The following is a 22794-nucleotide window of genomic DNA, read 5'->3' on the forward strand; positions in this document are numbered from 1 at the left end:
CAAGAAGAAAAGAAATATATCACAATGGAAAAATAACTTCGTTCCGCCCGAATAAGTTCCAAATCTGTGCTCAAATCAGAATTTAAGGGAGTTGTACTCAATAACATACAATATGACTCGGGTAGTCAATGACATGGACAGGCTTTAATTTTCAAACAAATTTTGCATACACTGTACACACACAATCTTGCCTATAAATACCCGGGGGAAATGATGGGAAAATTGTCATTATTGAAGATGCCACGCCTAAGCCAAAATCAACGTGAACAGGCCATCGGGATGTTGAGTGCCGGAAGTACACAGACAGAGGTCGCCCGGCACTTCGGTGTTCATCATTCGACCATTTCCTGTTTGAGTCAGCGTTACAGACAGACAGGGAGCACCAGGGATCGTCCACGCCCTGGTCAGCCTCGAGTCACGACGCCAGTTCAGGATCAGCACATCAGGCTAGCTCACCTCCGTGACAGATTCCTGACACCCTCAGTCACTGCTGCTGAGACCCCTGGACGACACAGACCCAGAATCTCCAGCGTGACGGTCCGAACATGGACCAACTGTCACTTTGAATTTTTTTATTGTGAATTAATTCTTGAGTTTGACAATAAATGTCCTTTATCGATGTTTCAAGATGTGTGTGTATTACATACAATATCATAAATTTCAAATATATGCATGGATCTAAAGTGATATCGTGTTGAATTCCATTGTGCGTTTTTAAAGTTACTTAGTGTATATATATAATATTTCATGTCTGTTTCTGGTACGAGTTGTCACACCTAACTCCTACACCTCACTCTTAGATCTTCAGGAAAGTAGCTTCCAGCCTTTTGCGTGAAACACACACTTACAAGCCTTATCCTGTGTTCCCTCTTCTTCAGTTTTCCACAAAGTATTCAAAGTTTTGGCACAAGGAAGTGTACTTTTTCACCATCTTCTGATCCAGTACCAAAGCCCAAAGCTTCCAGTTATGTTATTCGCAACTTAAGAGGAACAAACGCTATTTAGTCGTGAGATTCGCAGAACTGTTTTTGTGGTGATTGTTCATGTGACCACATAACCACCAAAAAACCAAAACAAGCCACACAACAAGCTTCCAAGAACTGCACCACGTATTACAAATAATGTTCATGTTAAGAGACAAAATAAGAACAAAATCGAATGCAAATTTATATATTTTTTTTAGGTCTACATAATACAGTTCTGAACATTGTATAGTGTATGTATGGTTAAACCTGTTGGCACATTTCAATAGTTTGTGGAGTTTTAATGCATCACATTAACACCCATTTCTCAGAGGCCAAAGTCAAACCCATTAAAAAAATGATAACAAAGCCAGGTGTTACGAGGGGAAGTGTTTTGGCTAGACCTCTCTCTCAAAACGCTTCCAAACAAACACAACCTAGCATGCATGAGAACTAAATTCAGTTTGTGTGCGTACTGTATGTCTATCTCACTTCCTGCTGAGATTTGACTTCCTGTTTGCTTGCTGTAGATGATCCAGACGAGTCGTACTCTGATCGAATCAGCAGATAGTGTCTACTCCAAACTTACCCAGTCACAACGAGCAGGTGAGAATCTCTCTCTCTCTCTCTCTCTCTCTCTCTCTCTCTCTCTCTCTCTCTCTTTGCTATTTCCATCGGGATATAACGAAAAAGGAAACCTGACGTTTCCTTTAGGGGAGAATATACACGTGCATGTACATTTGTTTGGGGAAAAAAAAAGTTATTTATTATCGTGGAAAAATCTTATTCATGTTGAAGTGACCTGAAACACGCCTGCATTTCAGTTTCGGAAAGCTGTTTGAACGACGTGTTGAAGTAATCGAGACAGAACGACAGATCAAGAGAGGGAAGAATATTAATAAGTAAACAAGTTGAGCTTCTGCACCCCCCCTTGCTCGCTCGCTCTCTCTCTCTCTCTCTCTCTCTCTCTCTCTCTCTCTTCCTTGATCTGCAAGCGAGGGACTAGGCTGAATCATCTCTTCACTAATGGCCTGCTGTTCCATCTCTCACAAAAATAAACCCTTGTAAGGACTGATATTTTGTAAAATTTTAGTGTCTCGCTCTCTCTCTCTTTCTCATTCTGTTTCATATGGACATGTCCAGCAGATCATCACAGCTGCCTGGCTCTTAATTAGTTTTGTGTGTGTGTGTGTGTGTGTGTGTGTGTGTGTGTGTGTGTGTGTGTGTGTGTGTGTGTGTGTGTGTGTGACACACACACAGAGGACTGCTGAAGGTGTGAATGGCCTTGTGAAACACCTCTCCTTTTCCAATAAACACTTCAAGCTCATTTCCTCGTCCTTCCTCTCTGTGTCCCCCCTTTTTTCCTCTCTTCCCTTCATCATGTCACCTCAGATGCGAGCCCACACACATATATACATCACATCATTTCAGCCCATCAGGAGCTGGCTGTTGTGAATAGATTCCTTTTCATCAACTCACCATTTCCAGGATTTCTATGGAAACCATGCAACATGCTCATCACTGATAGTATCCTTCATTAAGCAAGCAGAAATGAACATACACAGAAAGATTTGTACTTTTAGTGGGTGACCACTCAAGTCTGATGTATACACTCACAAATCCTTCCGAAGGGCAGAAAGACACATGGGAGAGGAATGAACTTTATCTAACAAGTCGTGGAGGTTAACCAAAACATCCTTTCATTTTCCGAACATAGCCTACACTGTTTTCATAGGGTCAGTGTTGGCTCAACTGGTTAAGGCTTTGGGTTACAGGTCAGAAGGTTGGGGGTTTTAACCCCAATACTGCCAAGCTGCCAATGCTAGGCCCTTAACCTAGCATTCTTTTTTTTAGTTAGCACTGTCGCCTCATAGTCGGAAGGTTCCAGGTTTGAACCTCATGGCCTTTCTGTGTGGAGTTTACATGTTCTCCTGGTGTCTGCGTGGGTTTCCTCCAGGTGCTCTGGTTTCCCCCACCGTCCAAAGCCATGCAGCTAGGTTAACTGGCTACTCTAGATTGCCCATGTGTGTGAATGGTTGGGTGGGAATTGCTCTATGTTCTTGATGTCCACCCTGGGTAGCTGTCCTGAGCTAGCTAACAAATCTGCAGTAAACAGTCAACTACGGCTGACGTACGAGAAGAAGAATGTTTAATTCATTTCAGCATTTTGCTGATAAGGAAAATGATGGTAAATCGGCTCACCTACTAGTGTTGTAGTACTCGAGTCCAATCTCAAGACCACTTTTTGAAGGTCTCGGTCTCGTCTCGGAATCAACCGCATTATTACTCGGTCTTGTCTCCGTCTCAGACATAGAGACTCAGGATTTTATTTCAAGACCGGTCAAGACCACAACTGCAGGGATTTCACTAAATTGCCTGTGCATTGTCTGATTTGTTAATGACGGTGTAATTGGATGTAAAAATTTCCTGTTTCAAATGCAACCAATAACATGACTCATTGCGAAATCGAAATTTTCATTCCTGTTAAAGTCCGTCACCCCTCCCCCACCTCTTCACACACATTGGTCTAGGCCTGGTCTTGACTTGGTCTTGCCCTGTCTTGGTCTTGACTTGATCCCAAACCCTCAAAGTCTTGGTCATGACTTGGTCTCGGTTTAGGTGGTCTTGACTACAACACTTATCACCTACAGTATGTTATGGATCAAATTATAGATGAAATCTGACCGACTTGACTTCTAATGTTGAAAGAAAGAAAAAAGAGCTGTAAATAGACTTCACTAAACTACCTGCAGGTGACGCTGAAAGTTTTGACCCTTAACAACTTTAATAATAATAATAATAATAATAATAATAATGAGATCGTCAATGACGGCGTAGCTCACTCCGTCCCTGTCTAGTCCAGAAGGAACGATCTAAAGTGGGCCACCTTGCGCAATGACACTGAAAGGTTTGACCCTTAACAGCTTTAATAATAATAATAATAATGAGACCGTCGATGACGGCGTAGCTCACTCCGTCCCTGTCTAGTCCAGAAGGAACGACCTAAAGTGGGCCACCTTGCGCAATAAATGTTGCAAGCTATATGCCCTATATATATATATATATATATATATATATATATATATATATCCACCCTAGGAATACCAACCTATTTGCCAGAAAGAATCCAAAACGGCAAGGAATTGACCGAGAAGAAGCTATTTTTGTTGAACTGCTCATTAAGGAAGTCCATAACTTCATTAATAATTATAATTAAGCTAATCTGGGTCGAAGTTATATGCACCCTGGGTCCCCCGACCTTCATGCCAGAAAGAATCAAAATCGGTGAAGAATTGAGGGAGAAGAAGCGATTTGTGTGGAAACTGCTCGTTAGGGATTGATTAATTACTCATATCTTCATTATTAATTGCAATTATGCAGATTTGGGTAGAAGCTATATACACCCCAGGCAGACCTACCTTGCTGCTAAGAAGAAAAAAAATCAGTGAAGAATTGAGAAAGAAGAAGTGATTTTCATGAAATGTGGAAGATGCCGGACGGATGACAGACGACGGACAACACATGATGGCGTAAGCTCATCGCTTGTCAGTAGGATGAGATAATAATAATAATAATAATAATAATAAAAGGCACATATTTTCTGAATATTTTCTTTTGAGTGGCTCCTTATAGCAAGACCTGCATGAATTAGGGCGTTTCATGTCAATTAGATGTCCAGTATATAAGCGGTAAACTGGGACGTGCTGTACGCATATGACTTTGAAATAAGAGGTTAGGGGTTTTGACGTGGAACGAATATCCAAACCAACAAAGATGGTTAATGTGTCAAAAAGGGCATAAATAAAGCAGTGGAGTCCCTCTGTCATCACTGACATCAGTAGTTGCTACGTGACTCATCACCAGGCCTCATTTGCTTACATTGCCAACGGTCTATATGCCTTCTGTCACTGTAAATCACCAACATTCACTGCAGACTCATGTCTTGTCACATTACACTGCTGTTCTCCTCATTCTCTCTGTCTCTCACTCAGACACTGAATAAATATAGTGTCTTAAAGGAAAACTGCACCTGTTTATATTGAAATATGTGTGATGTGGTTCCTGATTCTGATGGTTGTTTGAGAAATTATTCATTGTATGCCGTGCTGACATCACAGGAGGACATTGTTGGCGCACTTGCAATGACATTTCATAGAAGCAAACCATTTCACCAATCTCAAACGTTAGCTCCTAAACACAACAGAGCAAGAGTTTTGTTTTTGTTTTTTTTTCCCCCCACTCACCATTTTCTAGTGGTGTTCAATGTCCTGTTAATGAGAAAACCAACATAGTAGTGGAGACGACAATCAGTGGACTCGAGCTCCCAGACTGCAGTGCAGCTATAAGAAAGTGCTGAGTTCCAACAGAGGCTTGGCTCAGCTAGTTAGCCATCAACGAGATGACGGACATGATGGAGTGGACGGTGATCTTAGCATTCAAACTTTGGAACATGAATAGAGTGTAAGATGAGGAGGTGAGAGCTGGAAAGACCTAAAGTACTAAAGCTCTGCTGCATTTGGATAGGCACGAAGCGAGTGCTAGATCCCACTTGCGCCACTATCACCCACTAGTCTAATAGCATTGTGGGTAATGTAGGAAACTGTTCACCAAAGTGAAAGTAGACCAGCAAGTTTATGCTGAATTTCATTACAAAAAAAATAAATCGTGGATTCCATTGAAGATTTGTATTAATTACAACCCCAATTCCAAAAAAGTTGGGACACTGCGTAAACTGCACATAAAAACAGAATGTGAAGATTTGCAAGTCATGGAAACTCTACAGTGGTGCTTGAAAGTTTGTGAACCCTTTAGAATTTTCTATATTTCTGCATAAATATGACCTAAAACATCATCAGATTTTCACACAAGTCTTAAAAGTAGATAAAGAGAACCCAGTTAAACAAATGAGACAAAAATATGACACTTGGTCATTTATTTATTGAGGAAAATGATCCAATATTACATATCTGTGAGTGGCAAAAGTATGTGAACCTCCAGGATTACCAGTTAGTTTGAAGGTGAAATTAGAGTCAGGTGTTTTCAATCAATGGGATGACAATCAGGTGTGAGTGGGCACCCTGTTTTAATTAAAGAACAGGGATCTATCAAAGTCTGATCTTCACAACACATGTTTGTGGAAGTGTATCATGGCACGAACAAAGGAGATTTCTGAGGACCTCAGAAAAAGCGTTGTTGATGCTCATCAGGCTGGAAAAGGTTACAAAACCATCTCTAAAGAGTTTGGACTCCACCAATCCACAGTCAGACAGATTGTGTACAAATGGAGGAAATTCAAGACCATTGTTACCCTCCCTAGGAGTGGTCGACCAACAAAGATCACTCCAAGAGCAAGGCATGTAATAGTCGGCAAGGTCACAAAGGAGCCCAGGGTAACTTCTAAGCAACTGAAGGCCTCTCTCACATTGGATAATGTTAATGTTCATGAGTCCACCATCAGGAGAACACCGAACAACAATGGTGTGCATGGCAGGATTGCAAGGAGAAAGCCACTGTTCTCCAAAAAGAATATTGCTGCTCATCTGCAGTTTGCTAAAGATCACGTGGACAAGCCAGAAGGCTATTTGAAAAATGTTTTATGGACGGATGAGACCAAAATAGAACTTTTTCATTTAAATGAGAAGCGTTATGTTTGGAGAAAGGAAAACAGTGCATTCCAGCATAAGAACCTTATCCCATCTGTGAAACATGGTGGTGGTAATAATCATGGTTTGGGCCTGTTTTGCTGCATCTGGGCCAGGACGGCTTGCCATCATTGATGGAACAATGAATTCTGAATTATACCAGCGAATTCTAAAGGAAAATGTCAGGACATCTGTCCATGAACTGAATCTCAAGAGAAGGTGGGTCATGCAGCAAGACAACGACCTAAGCACACAAGTCGTTCTACCAAAGAATGGTTAAAGAAGAATAAAGTTAATGTTTTGGAATGGCCAAGTCAAAGTCCTGACCTTAATCCAATGGAAATGTTGTGGAAGGACCTGAAGCGAGCAGTTCATGTGAGGAAACCCACCAACATCCCAGAGTTGAAGCTGTTCTGTACGGAGGAATGGGCTAAAATTCCTCCAAGCCGGTGTGCAGGACTGATCAACGGTTACTGGAAACTTTTAGTTGCAGTTATTGCTGCACAAGGGGGTCACACCAGATACTGAAAGCAAAAGTTCACATACTTTTGCCACTCACAGATATGTAATATTGGATCATTTTCCTCAATAAATAAATGACCAAGTATAATATTTTTGTCTCATTTGTTTAACTGGGTTCTCTTTATCTACTTTTAGGACTTGTGTGAAAATCTGATGTTGTTTTAGGTCATATTTATGCAGAAATATGGAAAATTCTAAAAGGTTCACAAACTTTCAAGCACCACTATATTTCATTGAAAATAGTACAAAGACAACATATCAGATGTTGAAACTGAGAAATGTTATTGTTTTTTTGAAAAATATATGCTCATTTTGAATTTGATGTCAGCAACATGTTTCAGAAAAGTTGGAACAGTGCAACAAAAGACTGAAAAAGTTGTGTAATGCAAAAAAAATCGAATTAGGTTAATTGGCAACACATCAGTAACATGATTGGGTATTAAAAAGACTATCCCAGAGAGGCGGAGTCTCTCAGAATGAAAGATGGGGAGGGGTTCACCGCTCTGTGAAAGACTGTGTGGGCAAGCAGTGCAACAATTTAAGAATAACTTTCCTCAATGTAAAACTGCAAAGAATTTGGGCATCACATCATCTGTGGTCCATAATATCATTAAAAGATTCAGAGAATCTGGAGAAATCTCTGTATGCAAGAGACAAGGCTGAAAACTGACATTTGATGCCTGTGATCTTCAGGCCCTCAGGAGACACTGCATTAAAAGCAGACACGTGTCTGTCGTGGAAATCACTGTATGGGCTCAGGAACACTTCAGAAAACCATCGTCTGTTAAAACAGTTCATTACTGCATCCACAAATGCAAGTTAAAACCAGATATAAACAATATCCAGAAACACCGCCATCTTCTCTGGGCCCGAGCTCTTTTATGATGGACTGAGGCAAAGTGGAAAACTGTCGTGAGGTCTGAGGAATCAAAAGTAGAAATTATTTTTAGAAATCATGGACATCACGTCCTCCAGGCTAAAGAGGAGAGGGACCAGCTGGTTACCAGTGCACAGTTCAAAAGCCGGCATCTGTGATGGTATGAGGGTGCATTAGTGCACATGACATGGGCAGCTTGTACATCTGGGAAAGCATCATTAATGCTGAGTGATATATACACATTTCAGAGCAATATGCTGCCATCCAGACAAAATCCTTTTCAGGGAAGGCCTTCCTTCATTCTTTCAGCAACACAGTGCCATACCACTTTCTGCACATATTAAAACTGCATGGCTCTGTAATAAGAGTCTGGGTGCTAAACTGGCCTGCCTGCAGTCCAGATCTGTCTCCCGTTTAAAACATTTGGCACATTATGAAGCGTAAAATACGACACAGGAGACCCTGAACTGTTGAGCAACCGGAACTGTATATCAGGCAAGAATGGGACAACCTTTCTCTTTTAAAACTACAGCAACTGGTCTCCTCAGTTCCCAAACATTTACAGAGTGGTGTTAAAAGTAGAGGTGATGCAACACAGTGGTAAACATGCCCCTGTCCCAACTTTTCTGAAACGTGTTGTTGACATCAAATTCAAAATGAGCAAATATTTTTCAAAAAAACAATACAATTTTCTCAGTTTCAACATTTGATATGTTGTCTTTGTGCTATTTTCAAATAAATATAGGGCTTCCATGATTTGCATTCTGTTTTTATTTACAGTTTACACAGCATCCCAACTTTTTTGGAATTGGGTTTGTATAAAATTATGAAGTCATTCAGTGTAGATATTTTTCTTTATTCTACACTGTTATAATGTTTTTTTGTTTGTTTTTTTTGTGTGTGTGATTATTAGCATTAGTTTATTTCACACAGTGATGAGGTTTGAATGGATCTCTTTATAAAAGGCTGATTTGGAGCTGTTCGGCTCAGTGCTGTGAGGTCATTGTGTTTCACAAATGCCTCCATGAATCAAAGTCAGGGATATAAATGCATCCATTCTTTTTGTCTAAAGCCACACTTGCCGGCATTTATGCCTCGACTGTACACCTCCAGACATGTGCTTATGAAGTAACTGGTTGGTGGTGTGGGTGATGGTCGGCAACAGTGATGATATTGTGTGTGGGTGTGGAGGCACAGGACACAGCTGCGAGTCTGGCAGGCATTCAGAGAGAAGAAGCGTTTTGACACCTTTAGCTTTGGCACCCCCTAGCATGACAGGGTCTGTCTAGGGACTTCACTCTCCATCGCTTGATTTCTAACTGGTTATCTGACTCATCACACACTAACACTTTGTTTGGATCAGGAAAGACGCCACAGTATCGTAAGCCAACTCATTATAAAACCATCCAATGCATAGAGAACAGGCAATTATCTTATCTAATTAACTTACCAGAATTTTCTCATCAGAAAACTGGAACAGCACTTTTTCGATTGGTCCATGATTCAGTACCAAAGGTCCAGTGTTTGGTACCATGTCAAGATTAGTACCAACAGATAATCGTGGTGCTTTGGAGTAGCAGTCTTTATCCCATTCCCACTCACAGTGAAAACGGTATATATTTTCCGTTTTTCATTATATATTAATGTATTAATGGTGTCATGTGGAAATGGGAGCAAAACAGCAAAGTCAAAACGTTAATCTTCCCCCGGCAACCTCATAACATTTACGGGAATCTTTTGCCACAGTTCCAGTGGGAATCAGAACCATCAGGTTTGTGTTTTGACAGTGGTGATGTTGCTGGCAGTAACGTAAAAGATGATGTAGTCATATTACGACATCATTACTCATACATCCTCAATGTAAAGCAGACTGAGAGTTAGAGAAGCAGCCTTGGGCCCAAAGGGTCACTGGCTCAATTCCTGGGACCAGCAAGGGAAAAAATGTGAGGAGAGTTGAGTGAATGAACAGCACTTTCTTCTCCTTCTGTATCACGGCTGAAGTGCCCTTGAGCAAGGCACCTAACCCCCAACTGCTCCCCAAGTGCTGTAGCATAGTTGCCCACTGCTCTGGGTATGTGTGTGTGTTCACTGCTTCAGATGGGTTAAATGCAATAAATTTGCATTTAAAGGTTGCTTCTTCTAAAGCAACCAGCGGTGAACTCGAACCAACAAGCAGATAGGCAAAACTGTGGATCGGAGCGAACCACTTATAAAGCTTGTTTTTTTTATGGACATACACACCCGTGATAAAGTTTCATTTATAAACTACACATAATGACGACAACAACAGTAACTAATAATGAAATAAAAGTTATAACATGATACTGTAATATAAGTTATGTGAATGTGTAAAAAGTTATGAACTTATCCTGGTTGAGGCACAGAGACGGATGCAAATGCAGAAACCTTTTATTTACACAGGATAGTCAAAGCAACAAAAAACACTATATAGAGACTGACTAAAGTCACAGTAGTTTGCCCTCACGGACCTTTGTCAATTGATGGTCAAGGAAAAGTTGTGCCCTGCCGCCCTGAGCAACAACAAAAATCTGATTTAAAAAAATTATGAAAATTGACCGTTATAAGTGATTGGGGAGAAAAAGCACGTTTTTCATGGATCATTCTGGCTCGGTGATCCGGATCAGCACCAAAAGTCATAGCAACATAATTCGGCTCAGAGGTATTCTGCATGTGAAATTTGGTGATGATTGGTTGAAAATTGACGAAGAAATCTCATCTCATCTCATTATCTCTAGCCGCTTTATCCTGTTCTACAGGGTTGCAGGCAAGCTGGAGCCTATCCCAGCCGACTACGGGCGAAAGGCGGGGTACACCCTGGACAAGTCGCCAGGTCATCACAGGGCTGACACATAGACACAGACAACCATTCACACTCACATTCACCCCTACGGTCAATTTAGAGTCACCAGTTAACCTAACCTGCATGTCTTTGGACTGTGGGGGAAACCGGAGCACCCGGAGGAAACCCACACGGACACGGGGAGAACATGCAAACTCCACACAGAAAGGCCCTCGCCGGCCACGGGGCTCGAACCCAGGACCTTCTTGCTGTGAGGCGACAGCGCTAACCACTACACCACCGTGCCGCCCCTGAGGAAGAAATAGTGTCCTAAAAACATTCGGAGAAGAAGAATGTAGAAAGATCCTGAGTGAGAGTAACAATTTGCACCAGCGCTGCTAGCGCAAATTAACCAGGCATGAAAACACGACAGTAGAAGTGAGGAGAACAACGAGCATTGGCAAGGAAAATAAAGAAATGAAGACCAGTGCAAGACAAACTAACAGAAGCTGGGGTTTTAAATAAGGCGAGTAATACAGTAAGTCAAAGTCAAGGCAGGTGTGTGTGGCTAGCCCTGTCTCTAAGCAGGGTGTGTAGTTCGAGGGGTCATACTTGGATGCTTGAGCTAGTCAACAGATATGGTGGTCCCAGTGTAGAAGCAAAAAATGTTATAAATATCCTTTGCTTGAACAAAACAAATGTTCAGAAACAGGAAGAGAACTCTCTCAACAGAGATGTGATGCAGCTCGACTCGTACCATTTTACTGAACTAGCCTTATGTCCCGGCTTGTGGTTTGGGCTTTTCACAACAATGGGCTTGCCGCCTCGTGAATTTGATGTCCTATCCAGTCTCGCATGGTTAGCGCTCCGTAGCATTCTGTTCAATACAGTCAGGTAAGAATGCACGATATCTGTAACTTTTCTGTTATGGAAGACTGAGTGGGATTGAACATTTGGTGTCTTTTCCGTGTTGTTTTTACCTCATGAAGTCATGGATTTTGTATGTGAAAGGGGCTATTGTTCATTATTCTGGCTCAGTCCTACATCACACAACGTGCAACACCACTTGAACAAATAAAGACAGAACCATGTTTCTGAAGATCGTCTGTTTTGTGATGGACAATCTGAGTCAGTTGTTAATTCACTTCTAGCATGTTTTTGCGAGGTGGGAGGAAACCACAGAAAACCCACGGAAATGTAAGTAGAAAATGCACAAACTCAGCAAAAACTCCACGTAAGCTGGGTAATCAGACCGCTGATTAAACAAAAGACCATCAGTCAAAGCATAACTTCTTTGTTGGACTTAACGATACTTTAAACGCACTCACCAGACACAGTGGCTTATTATATAATAATAATAATAGGTTGTGGATATGGATGTACATGAATGTAACTTGACGTAAGACCAGATCATTGGTTGTTGGTCCGACTTTGGGGTTTGACCAAGACAGCGTTGTATAAAAAGGAAGACACAAGTTGCAAAATTTTATCGATACTACTAAAGGAAGTCTGTCTGTCTGTCTGTCTGTCTGTCTGTTCACCTATGCAAATCGACACGGCTGGATGCACATACTCCATACTTTGCACAAGGATTGGTGACACCCCAGAGGGACCCAAGACAACATTTTTGATTTTCCCAAAATATGCCATTAGTGCTAATCCAACACACTATTCATGTCCCATAGGCTACATCACACACTCACTCACTATCCGGAAATTAGCGTCCGTGTATCCACATCAGAGTGGGTCGGACGTCGCATGGAGAACAGCAGCATGCCATCGAGCTCTGTCTTGGGTGTCGCTGGCAGACAGACCAGCAGCCTTCAGATCATTTTTCACGCATTCCTGCCAGGACTTCTGGGGCCTGCCAGAACGTTTACGCCCGGCGACTTCGAGGTGGCATGCGCGATTGATGATGGAGTTGCTACGCTGCACGTGGCCAAACCAGCGAAGTCGCCGACACCTGAGGGTAGACTCCAGGTCCGTCAGACCGAGCCTCCTTCTCAAGATAGATGTGCTCGATCTCTTGTCAGGCTTGGTGTGCAAAATCCAACGCAGCATGGCCCTCTCGTTTCTTTCTAATCTTCCGAGATCGCAACTTTTCAGGGGCCAACACTCGCTAGCATAAAGCATAGCACTCCTTACGCAGCTTTCGTACACTTTCCCACGGGTTGATAGAGACAAACACCTGCATGTCAGGACTGGGAGGAGTTCTCTGAACTTGCCCCATGCACATCTAGTTCTTGTGATAGTAGCAGCCTCACAGCCACCACCCGATGTGATGGTGTCACCCAGGTAGCAAAAGGAGTCGACGACTCCAAGCGTCTGACCGTCGGCAGTGACGTGTTCGCATGGCCTGTTGTCAATTGGGCGGGCTGTCCCTAGACATGCTCGCGCTAACACGCTACACGCAGCCTCAGCAGGTAATCCCCTCCCCCACTCACCTGGGAGTTTCGATTGTACAGGACCTCGCAATCAGCGCTCCTCGCCGGAGACTTCCGCTAGGGCCGAGTTTACGTCTCCTCAGTGACGGGCAATAACTACTTCGCCTCCTCTCTCCTACGGGCTAGTTTTAAACTATATTTTGCCAGTATCCTGCTGCATCAGTAGTCTTAATTGTAATTTTCACATTAACCACTGCAAATTTGGCTTAATTTAACAGTTTGGCTTCCACCCTCATTTTTCAGAAGTGTATAAAATAGCACTTGATTGAACACGTCCAGGGAAAAATGTCCTTAAAGGAGAACTGAAGTTATTTTTAAACGTGCTTTATTTCTTAATTAACCTGTTCTTCAATTACGTTTTTGGTTTTAGTAACCTTATATCGTGACTCGTATTGGCAACTAATTGCAGTTAAATATTCTACTTATCGGCCTGTTCGGTGTTTAGCCGTGTTGAATTTAGTTCATTTGGTCCACGGCAGGCGTCATTTATCCGCGCGATCTTCACGAGACTTGTGCGATACTTCGAAACATGAAGTGTCAGCCAGGTATCAGCGCTGCCATTTTGAAAACTGTTTTCCAAACGAAATATTGCACAAAAACGAGTTTAAATGACGATTACTGCCTACTTTTTTCAAACTTTCCTGATTGCTATCAAAACAAACAAAACTTCCGGCTTGATTACATCAGCATTCGAAAGAGGGCGCGCTGGCAGATGTTGGCAGATGTTGGCAGATGTTGGTCACTTTGATTTCCGCTGTACGTTTTACTTCCGTCTTACGATGTCTCGCACAAGTCTCAACGCATCTTGTTTACAGCCATTGGTTTGACACATGGACTGATATATTACATAGCGTATTTCAAATACTCATAACTTGCTCTAGCAGTGACAAAATAGCGATCAAAAATGCATTCCGATATTTAATAAAATGAGATAAATAGAATTTTGATAATAAAAAAAATTTGCCTTCAGTTCTCCTTTAAGGTCAGCCTCATGTATAACTGCTACTGAGAAGTATGCTACAGCGTAATGCTGCCACCACCGTGCTTCCACACAGGGGTGAAGTATGTTGATGAGCAGAAGTAGCACCTGGATTTCAGCTCAAACATATTTTTGTTTCATTAGCCCAGAATATATTTTCCTCATGCTTTCAGAGTCCTTAAAGTTTAAGTGCCTGGTTTTTGTATGTCTTTTACTTCCAGGGAGTGGCTTCCATTTAGACACTTTATAATCAAGGCCTGATTGATGGAGTACTTCCGAGATGGTTCTTCCATCTCTGCTGAGGATTTCCAAAGCTCTATCAGAGTGGCCACTGATTTCCTGTTTACCTCCCTGACCAAGGCCCTTCTAGCCTGGTTACAGAGTTTAGCTGAACATCCAACTGTAAGAGTCCTGGTGGTCCCAAACTTCTTCCATTTCACAATGATGGAGCCCACTGTGCTCCTGAGAACATTAAAGGAAAATATCTCGCAAATAAACAAACTGAGCTAAAAGTCAATATTGATGACTGTCCTTCATAAAAAAAGCGGCATGTTGAATTTGTTCTTAACGGTATAATCGCAAAAGTGATGAAAATAGACGGGACTATTTTCCGTCAGGGAGGCCACCATTACTCCATCGTGCGTGATGTCATTTTCCGCGAGCACGGTTGAGGTGTAAAAGTGCATGTTGTACTATAATATTATGGTCTAGCGTGACTTCTCGGTCAATTTGTTTGCATTTCTTGACAAAAATTATGCCGATGCACTATTAGAAAAGGAATCAAAATAAAGTAGTGACTCGTTTACAGCCTTTTTTTTAATTACCTGCTTATCTTCCATCCGTTTGATGCGCGACATGGTGTGCTGTCAGTGTTTTGTGGTGGAACAAAGTCATGATCGCTTCTGGCTTCAGTTATCATTTCTGCTTCGTGTCTCACTTCTTCCCAGTGATTTTTTCATACAAGTCCTCCACAAAACAGCCTTTTGTAAAATGCTCACTGCACAATTTGTTGCTTTTTCCAGGAGTAAAATTTTCTCGCTTTACTTGATGAAGCCACTCGGAAAAACGTCTTGGATCCAGGACGGAATGAAGGTGATGTGCGGAATCCTACGTCACACAGCACCACCCTCGTTTTCGTCTCCTAATACATCCATGTATCTGGCTAATCCAGTATGGCCACGCCCGGGAAAATGGCCCAATGGACTGATGTTACAACTTTTAGCATGTTTTTTAAGTGAAAGTCCACTTAATTTTTTTTTTGTCTAGAACATCTTGTATTAATGTATAATGATGACATTTCATAACCCTGTAATTAAAAAAATTTCCTGGTTAATCACTTTTAAAGCTTTAGAAATGGCTTTACACCCTTGCCCAGATCTGTGTCTGAACATAATTTGATTGTGGATGTATAAGGAGAGGTCCTTGGACTTTATATACTATGAGTCGTGAGAGCTAATACACACAGGTGTGTTTCTTTCTAAACCATGTCCACTCTTTGAATTTGCCAAAGGTAGAGTCTAGTGATGTTCTCGAGACATCTCGTGATAATGAAGGCAAGCAGGATGCACTTGAGCTCAATTTGAAGTGCCTTAGTCAAGGGTCTGAATACTTTGCTAAAAGAGAGAGTTCGGTTTTTGAGTTTTTTTAAATAAAAGTGCAGACATTTTGAAAAGTAACTTTGCTTAGTAATTATGGATCAGTTGAATTAATCTATAACACAATCTTCTTCTTCTTCTTTTGGCTGCTCCCGATTAGGGGTCGCCACAGCGGATCTTTCGTCTCCGTTGCTCCCTGTCTTCCGCATCCTTCTCTACCACACCTGCCACTTTCATGTCCTCTCGCACCACATCCATGTATCTCCTCTTTGGCCTTCCTCGTTTTCGTTTGCCTGGCAGCTCCATCCTCAACATTCTCCTTCCCACATGCTCTGCATCTCTTCTCAGGATGTGCCCATACCATCTCAGTCTCATCTCTCTTAGCTTAATTCCCAAGCTCTCCACATGTGCTGTCCCTCTGATGTGCTCGTTCCTTATCCTGTCCAACCTCCCATCGCAAACCTTAACATCCTCAACTCCGCCACTTCTAACTTTGCCTCCTGTCTCTTCGTTAAGGGTACGGTCTCCAATCCATCCATCACAGTTGGTCTCACTACTGTCTTATACATCTTACCTTTCACTTTTGCTGGACTTTCCGATCACAAATGACTCCTTCTCCAACTGCTCCACCCTGCCTGCACTCTCTTTCTCACCTCACTATCGCAGCCCCCATTTTCCTGCACAGTTGACCCCAGGTACTGGAATTCACCAACTTTCTTTACGTCTACTCCTTGCATCTTCACTCCACTCTCATCCCCATTCTCATTGATGCACATGTACTGTATGTGCATCAATCTATAACACAATCTTCAAGATCTACACCAAATGAGGATGGAGCTGCCAGGCAAACGAAAACGAGGAAGGCCAAAGAGGAGATACATGGATGTGGTGAGAGAGGACATGAAAGTGGCAGGTGTGGTAGAGAAGAATGTTATCAATCTATAACACAATAAGGTGTGCAAAAAGCGAAGGGGTCTGAATGTACGGTACATGTGCTGTATATTTGGTGTAGATCTTGAATGGTATTTCAGTCAGCCATTTCACTTTATTTGCAGTTATATTAAAGCTAGCCGGCCTTTCGATTTCATAAAATCACTGAAATTTAGTTCCCTCTGAAATTTGGTCATTGTGATATATGTTTATTTCTGTAATATCTCACAAAATATCAGGCCATTCTGTGGCTGGGAAGTTATTTAATTCGAGGGGATTCCCAAGCAAATAATGTGCATGAAATCGTTCACTTCATGCAGTCAAGCAGACAGAGGAAGTCCGTGTACACATGCGCAGGTTTACCTACAGTGGGGAAAAAAGTATTTAGTCAGTCACCAATTGTGCAAGTTCTCCCATTTAAAAAGATGAGAGAGGCCTGTAATTTTCATCATAGGTACACTTCAACTATGAGAGACAAAATGAGAAAAAAAAATCCAGAAAATCACATTGTCTGATTTTAAAGAATTTATTTGCAAATTATGGTGGAAAATAAGTATTTGGTCAATAACAAAAGTTCATCTCAGTACTTTGTTATATACCCTTTGTTGGCAATGACAGAGGTCAAACGTTTTCTGTAAGTCTTCACAAGGTTTTCACACACTGTTGCTGGTATTTTGGCCCATTCCTCCATGCAGATCTCCTCTAGAACAGTGATGTTTTGGGGCTGTCGCTGGGCAACACGGACTTTCAACTCCCTCCAAAGATTTTCTATGGGGTTGAGATCTGGAGACTGGCTAGGCCACTCCAGGACCTTGAAATGCTTCTTACGAAGCCACTCTTTCGTTGCCCGGGCGGTGTGTTTGGGATCATTGTCATGCTGAAAGACCCAGCCACATTTCATCTTCAATGCCCTTGCTGATGGAAGGAGGTTTTCACTCAAAATCTCACGATACATGGCCCCATTCATTCTTTCCTTTACACGGATCAGTCGTCCTGGTCCCTTTGCAGAAAAACAGCCCCAAAGCGTGATGTTTCCACCCCCATGCTTCACAGTAGGTATGGTGTTCTTTGGATGCAAATCAGCATTCTTTCTCCTCCAAACACAACAAGTTGAGTTTTTACCAAAAAGTTCTATTTTGGTTTCATCTGACCATATGACATTCTCCCAGTCCTCTTCTGGATCATCCAAATGCTCTCTAGCAAACTTCAGACGGGCCTGGACATGTACTGGCTTAAGCAGGGGGACACGTCTGGCACTGCAGGATTTGAGTCCCTGGCGGCGTAGTGTGTTACTGATGGTAGCCTTTGTTACTTTGGTCCCAGCTCTCTGCAGGTCATTCACTAGGTCCCCCATGTGGTTCTGGGATTTTTGCTCACCGTTCTTGTGATCATTTTGACCCCACGGGGTGAGATCTTGCGTGGAGCCCCAGATGGAGGGAGATTATCAGTGGTCTTGTATGTCTTCCATTTTCTAATAATTGCTCCCACAGTTGATTTCTTCACACCAAGCTGCTTACCTATTGCAGATTCAGTCTTCCCAGCCTGGTGCAGGTCTACAATTTTGTTTCTGGTGTCCTTTGACAGTTCTTTGGTCTTGGCCATAGTGGAGTTTGGAGTGTGACTGTTTGAGGTTGTGGACAGGTGTCTTTTATACTGATAACGAGTTCAAACAGGTGCCATTAATACAGGTAACGAGTGGAGGACAGAGGAGCCTCTTAAAGAGGAAGTTACAGGTCTGTGAGAGCCAGAAATCTTGCTTGTTTGTAGGTGACCAAATACTTATTTTACTGAGGAATTTACCAATTAATTCATTAAAAATCCTACAATGTGATTTCCTGGATTCTTTCCCCCCATTCTGTCTCTCATAGTTGAAGTGTACCTATGATGAAAATTACAGGCCTCTTTCATCTTTTTAAGTGGGAGAACTTGCACAATTGATGGCTGACTAAATACTTTTTTGCCCCACTGTACTTCTTCTTCTTTTGGGTTTTACGGCAGCTGGCATCCACAGTGTTGCATTACTGCCATCTACAGGTTTACCTTTGAGCGTGCACTGACAGTTCCATCATTCTGTCACTAAACGAACAGCTGATCACACCGAGGTGCTCGCTGAGCGCCGATATTTATTAGTTTGGTCCTGAGTTTCCTTTCCTTCGTATATAACATAAGGTCTTTTCTTCTCGCTTTCCATTACTGTAGTCAGTCTTTCATGTTTCATTCGCACACTCACGTCCTCCATTTTTCTCTCCTGTTTCAAATTTGTATCCCACAATGCCTTGCGTGAACGGGGAAAGCCCACCATGTGATGCATGACATAGTATCTTGAATTGGGTCACGGTGAAGCAGGAAAAAATGGCGGAGAATTTAGAGCCACATGGCCCTAAATTCATTAATTGTTCTATTTAAAAAAAAACTAATAAAATTGGAAGTCTATGATTCAAATTCAGTGGCTTTCGGTCCATGAAACAGAAATAATTGAGTGTCGGGGAAAATTCTTTTTATGACCTACTGTACACTTGAAAAATCTGAAAGTCAGTCTACCTTTAACTTGTGTACCAGGATTCAGTTTCAGACAGATAAAGCTTCGACGATCTGTGTGTCGACAAAACTAATTGCACAAATCCTTCTAAGGGCCCTGTCACACTACGACGTTCTCACCAGCGTTCGAGTAACGTGTTGCGAAACGCAGAGGAACGTCGAGAACGTTAGAAAAAAGTTACAAGAAAGTTAGACGAGCGTCGGCAAACGTTGGGGAACGTCGAGGGACGTCGGCGAACGCTGAGGGTGAAAAATAGTTTTGGGTGTGCACAAAAATTCAGGACGTTCTATCAAAACGCTACTTACACGTTAGAGGAACGTTACACGAAAGTTTGCGGGCGTTACTCGAACGTTACTCGAAAGTCAGGACGTTCCCTGGACGCTAGGCGGACGCCGGCCCATCAGGGTCGAGTGTCCAGCGCGTGCCTAGCGCTTGGGTAACGCTTGCCTAACGCCTGTGTAACGTCCATCGAACGTCTGTCCAGCGTGTCGCCAACGTTTTTCAGCGTTCGTCAGCGTTCGCCGAGCGTTCTTAACGCTCATGTAACGCTCTTTCAACATCTTTCTAACGTCTGTCAGCGTTCTGAATTTTTCCAGCGTCTGTGTAACGTCCAGAACATTACCTGGACGCAAGGCAGACGCTACCCAAATGCTATGATAACGCTATCAAAGCGCTGTGGACGCTATGAGAACGCTAGGTTTTGCTGCTATTTTGGACCACAAACGTCGCCTGACACTGAGGGAACGTTGGCTGAGCGTTACCCAAGCGTTACAAGAACGTTACAACATCGTTGACCTAGAAACTTAATTTGAAGAACGTCGACGTTCCCCGGCGTTTCTCAAATTTTTAAAAACGCAACCAAACGTCGAACAAAACGCTATAGTGTGACAGGGCCCTAAGGAGAAAAAAAAATCAAGTCAAGTAGACACTTCAGTCTCAGTGTAAATCTGACATTGCAGCTAGAGCACCATAAATTCAGAGTCACTCTCAGTGCTGCTGTTAAAATGCGTACATGTGTTTGGGAATATCAGTGATTTGTTTAGGCCAAGCTGGGTTTTAAAGGACTGTGTCTCCACTAATGGCTTCAAGAGCAAAATGTGGTTTTGGTTTGTTGTCAAGTGGATTTTTGCTGTTGTTACTCAGTGTGCAGAAAAACAGAACGCGTTCAGCTTGGGGAAAAACAGAGCTCGGGGCTTGCACGAAATACAAACTACTAGTTTTCACCAGAATATGTCATTGTTGCAGAATATTTTTTATTATTTCTTTTGATTTTAAGCACAAAATCAGTTAAAAATCTTATTTATAGACAAACAAGTGACAATTATTAATAGAGAGACAGTAATTTTCCACTTTGAAGCCGACAGACCGAGAGCAGATGGGAAGTATAGGAGTTCAATCTGATTGTACCATCTGCTGTGTGATTTTGGTGAAGCGTGTAGTGCTGTTTTGGGGTTTCAGGATGTTTCAATGAGACTCAGGCTTCCCTAAGGATATGACGGCGACTCCTGGTGCGGAGGGATTGAGTCTGTTGGTTCTGTTTTGCAGGGTTGGATTTCCATGAAGGTCTGCACCAGATCGGCGCCAAGGAGGGCCTGAAAGGTAGAAAACTGCAGAAGGCTATGGAGAGCTACGCCTGGAACATTACTGTTCTCAAGGTGAGCGTACTGGTCAAACATTGAACTCAAACATGTGTATGCATGTGTGTGTAATGTATATGCACTTCCTGAACTCTGTGTGTGTGTGTGTGTGTGTGTGTGTGTGTGTGTGTGTGTGTGTGTGTGTGTGTGTGTGTGTGTGCGTTTGGGTGGAAATGAAGAAGGAAGAAAGAAGCACTTAAAGTGCCATTCCACCACTGGATGTATTTTTTTGGCATAAAATACAATATATTTTATGACAACATGACTAGACAGAGAAATCTTTTAGCTTCAAAATGATATATCAAACATAATTTTTTGACAACGACAAGTATATTAATTTTGCGACCAAAGTCACCTACCCTTTTAATTTCCGCGCGGTAGTGAAACGTGATGTCATCGGCAGGTTCCCCTTCTTGTGTACCACGTCACGTGTGACGTGGCACAGATTATCAGCAATGGCGGATAGAACGCGATTGTCAGCTTCGGAAAAGAAGCGAAGGAAAATAGCAAGTGATGCCCAAAGGAGACGGTCGATGGTGAATATCGGCACAGCAATCGACAAGTGGAAATCGCGTTCTATCCGCCATTGCTGATAACCCGTGCCACGTCACACGTGACGTGGTACACAAGAAGGGGAACCTGCCGATGACATCACGTTTCACTACCGCGCGGAAATTAAAAGGGTAGGTGACTTTGGTCGCAAAATTAATATACTTGTCGTTGTCAAAAAATTATGTTTGATATATCATTTTGAAGCTAAAAGATTTCTCTGTCTAGTCATGTTGTCATAAAATATATTGTATTTTATGCCAAAAAAATACATCCAATGGTGGAATGGCACTTTAACATGTCCATATAGCAAGTGCTGGGTGTGAAAATAAGTTGTTAGTGTCTAGGACCCGATGCATGTTCGACTGTTATTTTCTAATAAAAGCAGATTTTTACTTCACAACTTGGTATGAGTGTACGAATTAATAAACAGCAGTGCTTCAGGGCAGGACAGCCCTCCCTGTTTTTGTTGCTAATGCTGCAGTAATTAATTGTTGCTGATTATAACCTTATTTGGGGTCTCGGCAGCACACAGAGAAATTTGCTGAAGTGTGACTGGGGTTTATACACAGAAGTAGTAATACTGACTAATACTGCTCAGTAATTTGTTCGTGTAGCAAATTTTTTGCTCTCCAGTGACGTTACTGAAGTTCGTAGCGTGTCAGTGGAGTGTATTAGTGATGTGTAGTCAGCGAAGTTAACAAGGTGAGTGAATTGTGCTAGTGAAGTTCTCATCTCATCTCATCTCATCTCATCATCTCTAGCCGCTTTATCCTTCTACAGGGTCGCAGGCAAGCTGGAGCCCATCCCAGCTGACTACGGGCGAAAGGCGGGGTACACCCTGGACAAGTCGCCAGGTCATCACAGGGCCAACACATAGACACAGACAACCATTCACACTCACATTCACACCTACGCTCAATTTAGAGTCACCAGTTAACCTAACCTGCATGTCTTTGGACTGTGGGGGAAACCGGAGCACCCGGAGGAAACCCACGCGGACACGGGGAGAACATGCAAACTCCGCACAGAAAGGCCCTCGCCGGCTACGGGGCTCGAACCTGGACCTTCTTGCTGTGAGGCGACAGCGCTAACCACTACACCACCGTGCCGCCCGCTAGTGAAGTTAGTAAAGTATATTCAAAATGTTAGGAAAATAAATAAATTAATTAATGTAGCATGCACTCATCAGGAGCTCTGCTTTTGGGCAGTGCTTATCCACGTTCACTGGATATGAGCAATCGCGCGCTCTGATTGGCTACTATACTACTAGGCTATCAGATCATATACCGCGAGTAGAGAAAAACATAATGGCGGA

The 22794-nt window shown here is 42.5% G+C and overlaps 1 protein-coding gene across 2 annotated transcripts in view; it reads left to right on the top strand.

The window, feature by feature from the left end:
• plcl5 (phospholipase C like 5) overlaps nt 1-22794 on the top strand; it is a 229225-nt gene that overhangs the window by 179816 nt on the left and 26615 nt on the right. For both annotated transcript variants that reach the window (XM_060901979.1, XM_060901980.1), the window contains exons 4-5: nt 1493-1568; nt 20836-20945. In XM_060901979.1, the coding sequence (XP_060757962.1) occupies nt 1493-1568; nt 20836-20945 (186 nt within the window). The remainder of the gene's footprint in view (nt 1-1492; nt 1569-20835; nt 20946-22794) is intronic.

This window comes from Neoarius graeffei, chromosome 20, assembly GCF_027579695.1.
Source record: "Neoarius graeffei isolate fNeoGra1 chromosome 20, fNeoGra1.pri, whole genome shotgun sequence".
Lineage (NCBI taxonomy): Eukaryota > Metazoa > Chordata > Actinopteri > Siluriformes > Ariidae > Neoarius > Neoarius graeffei.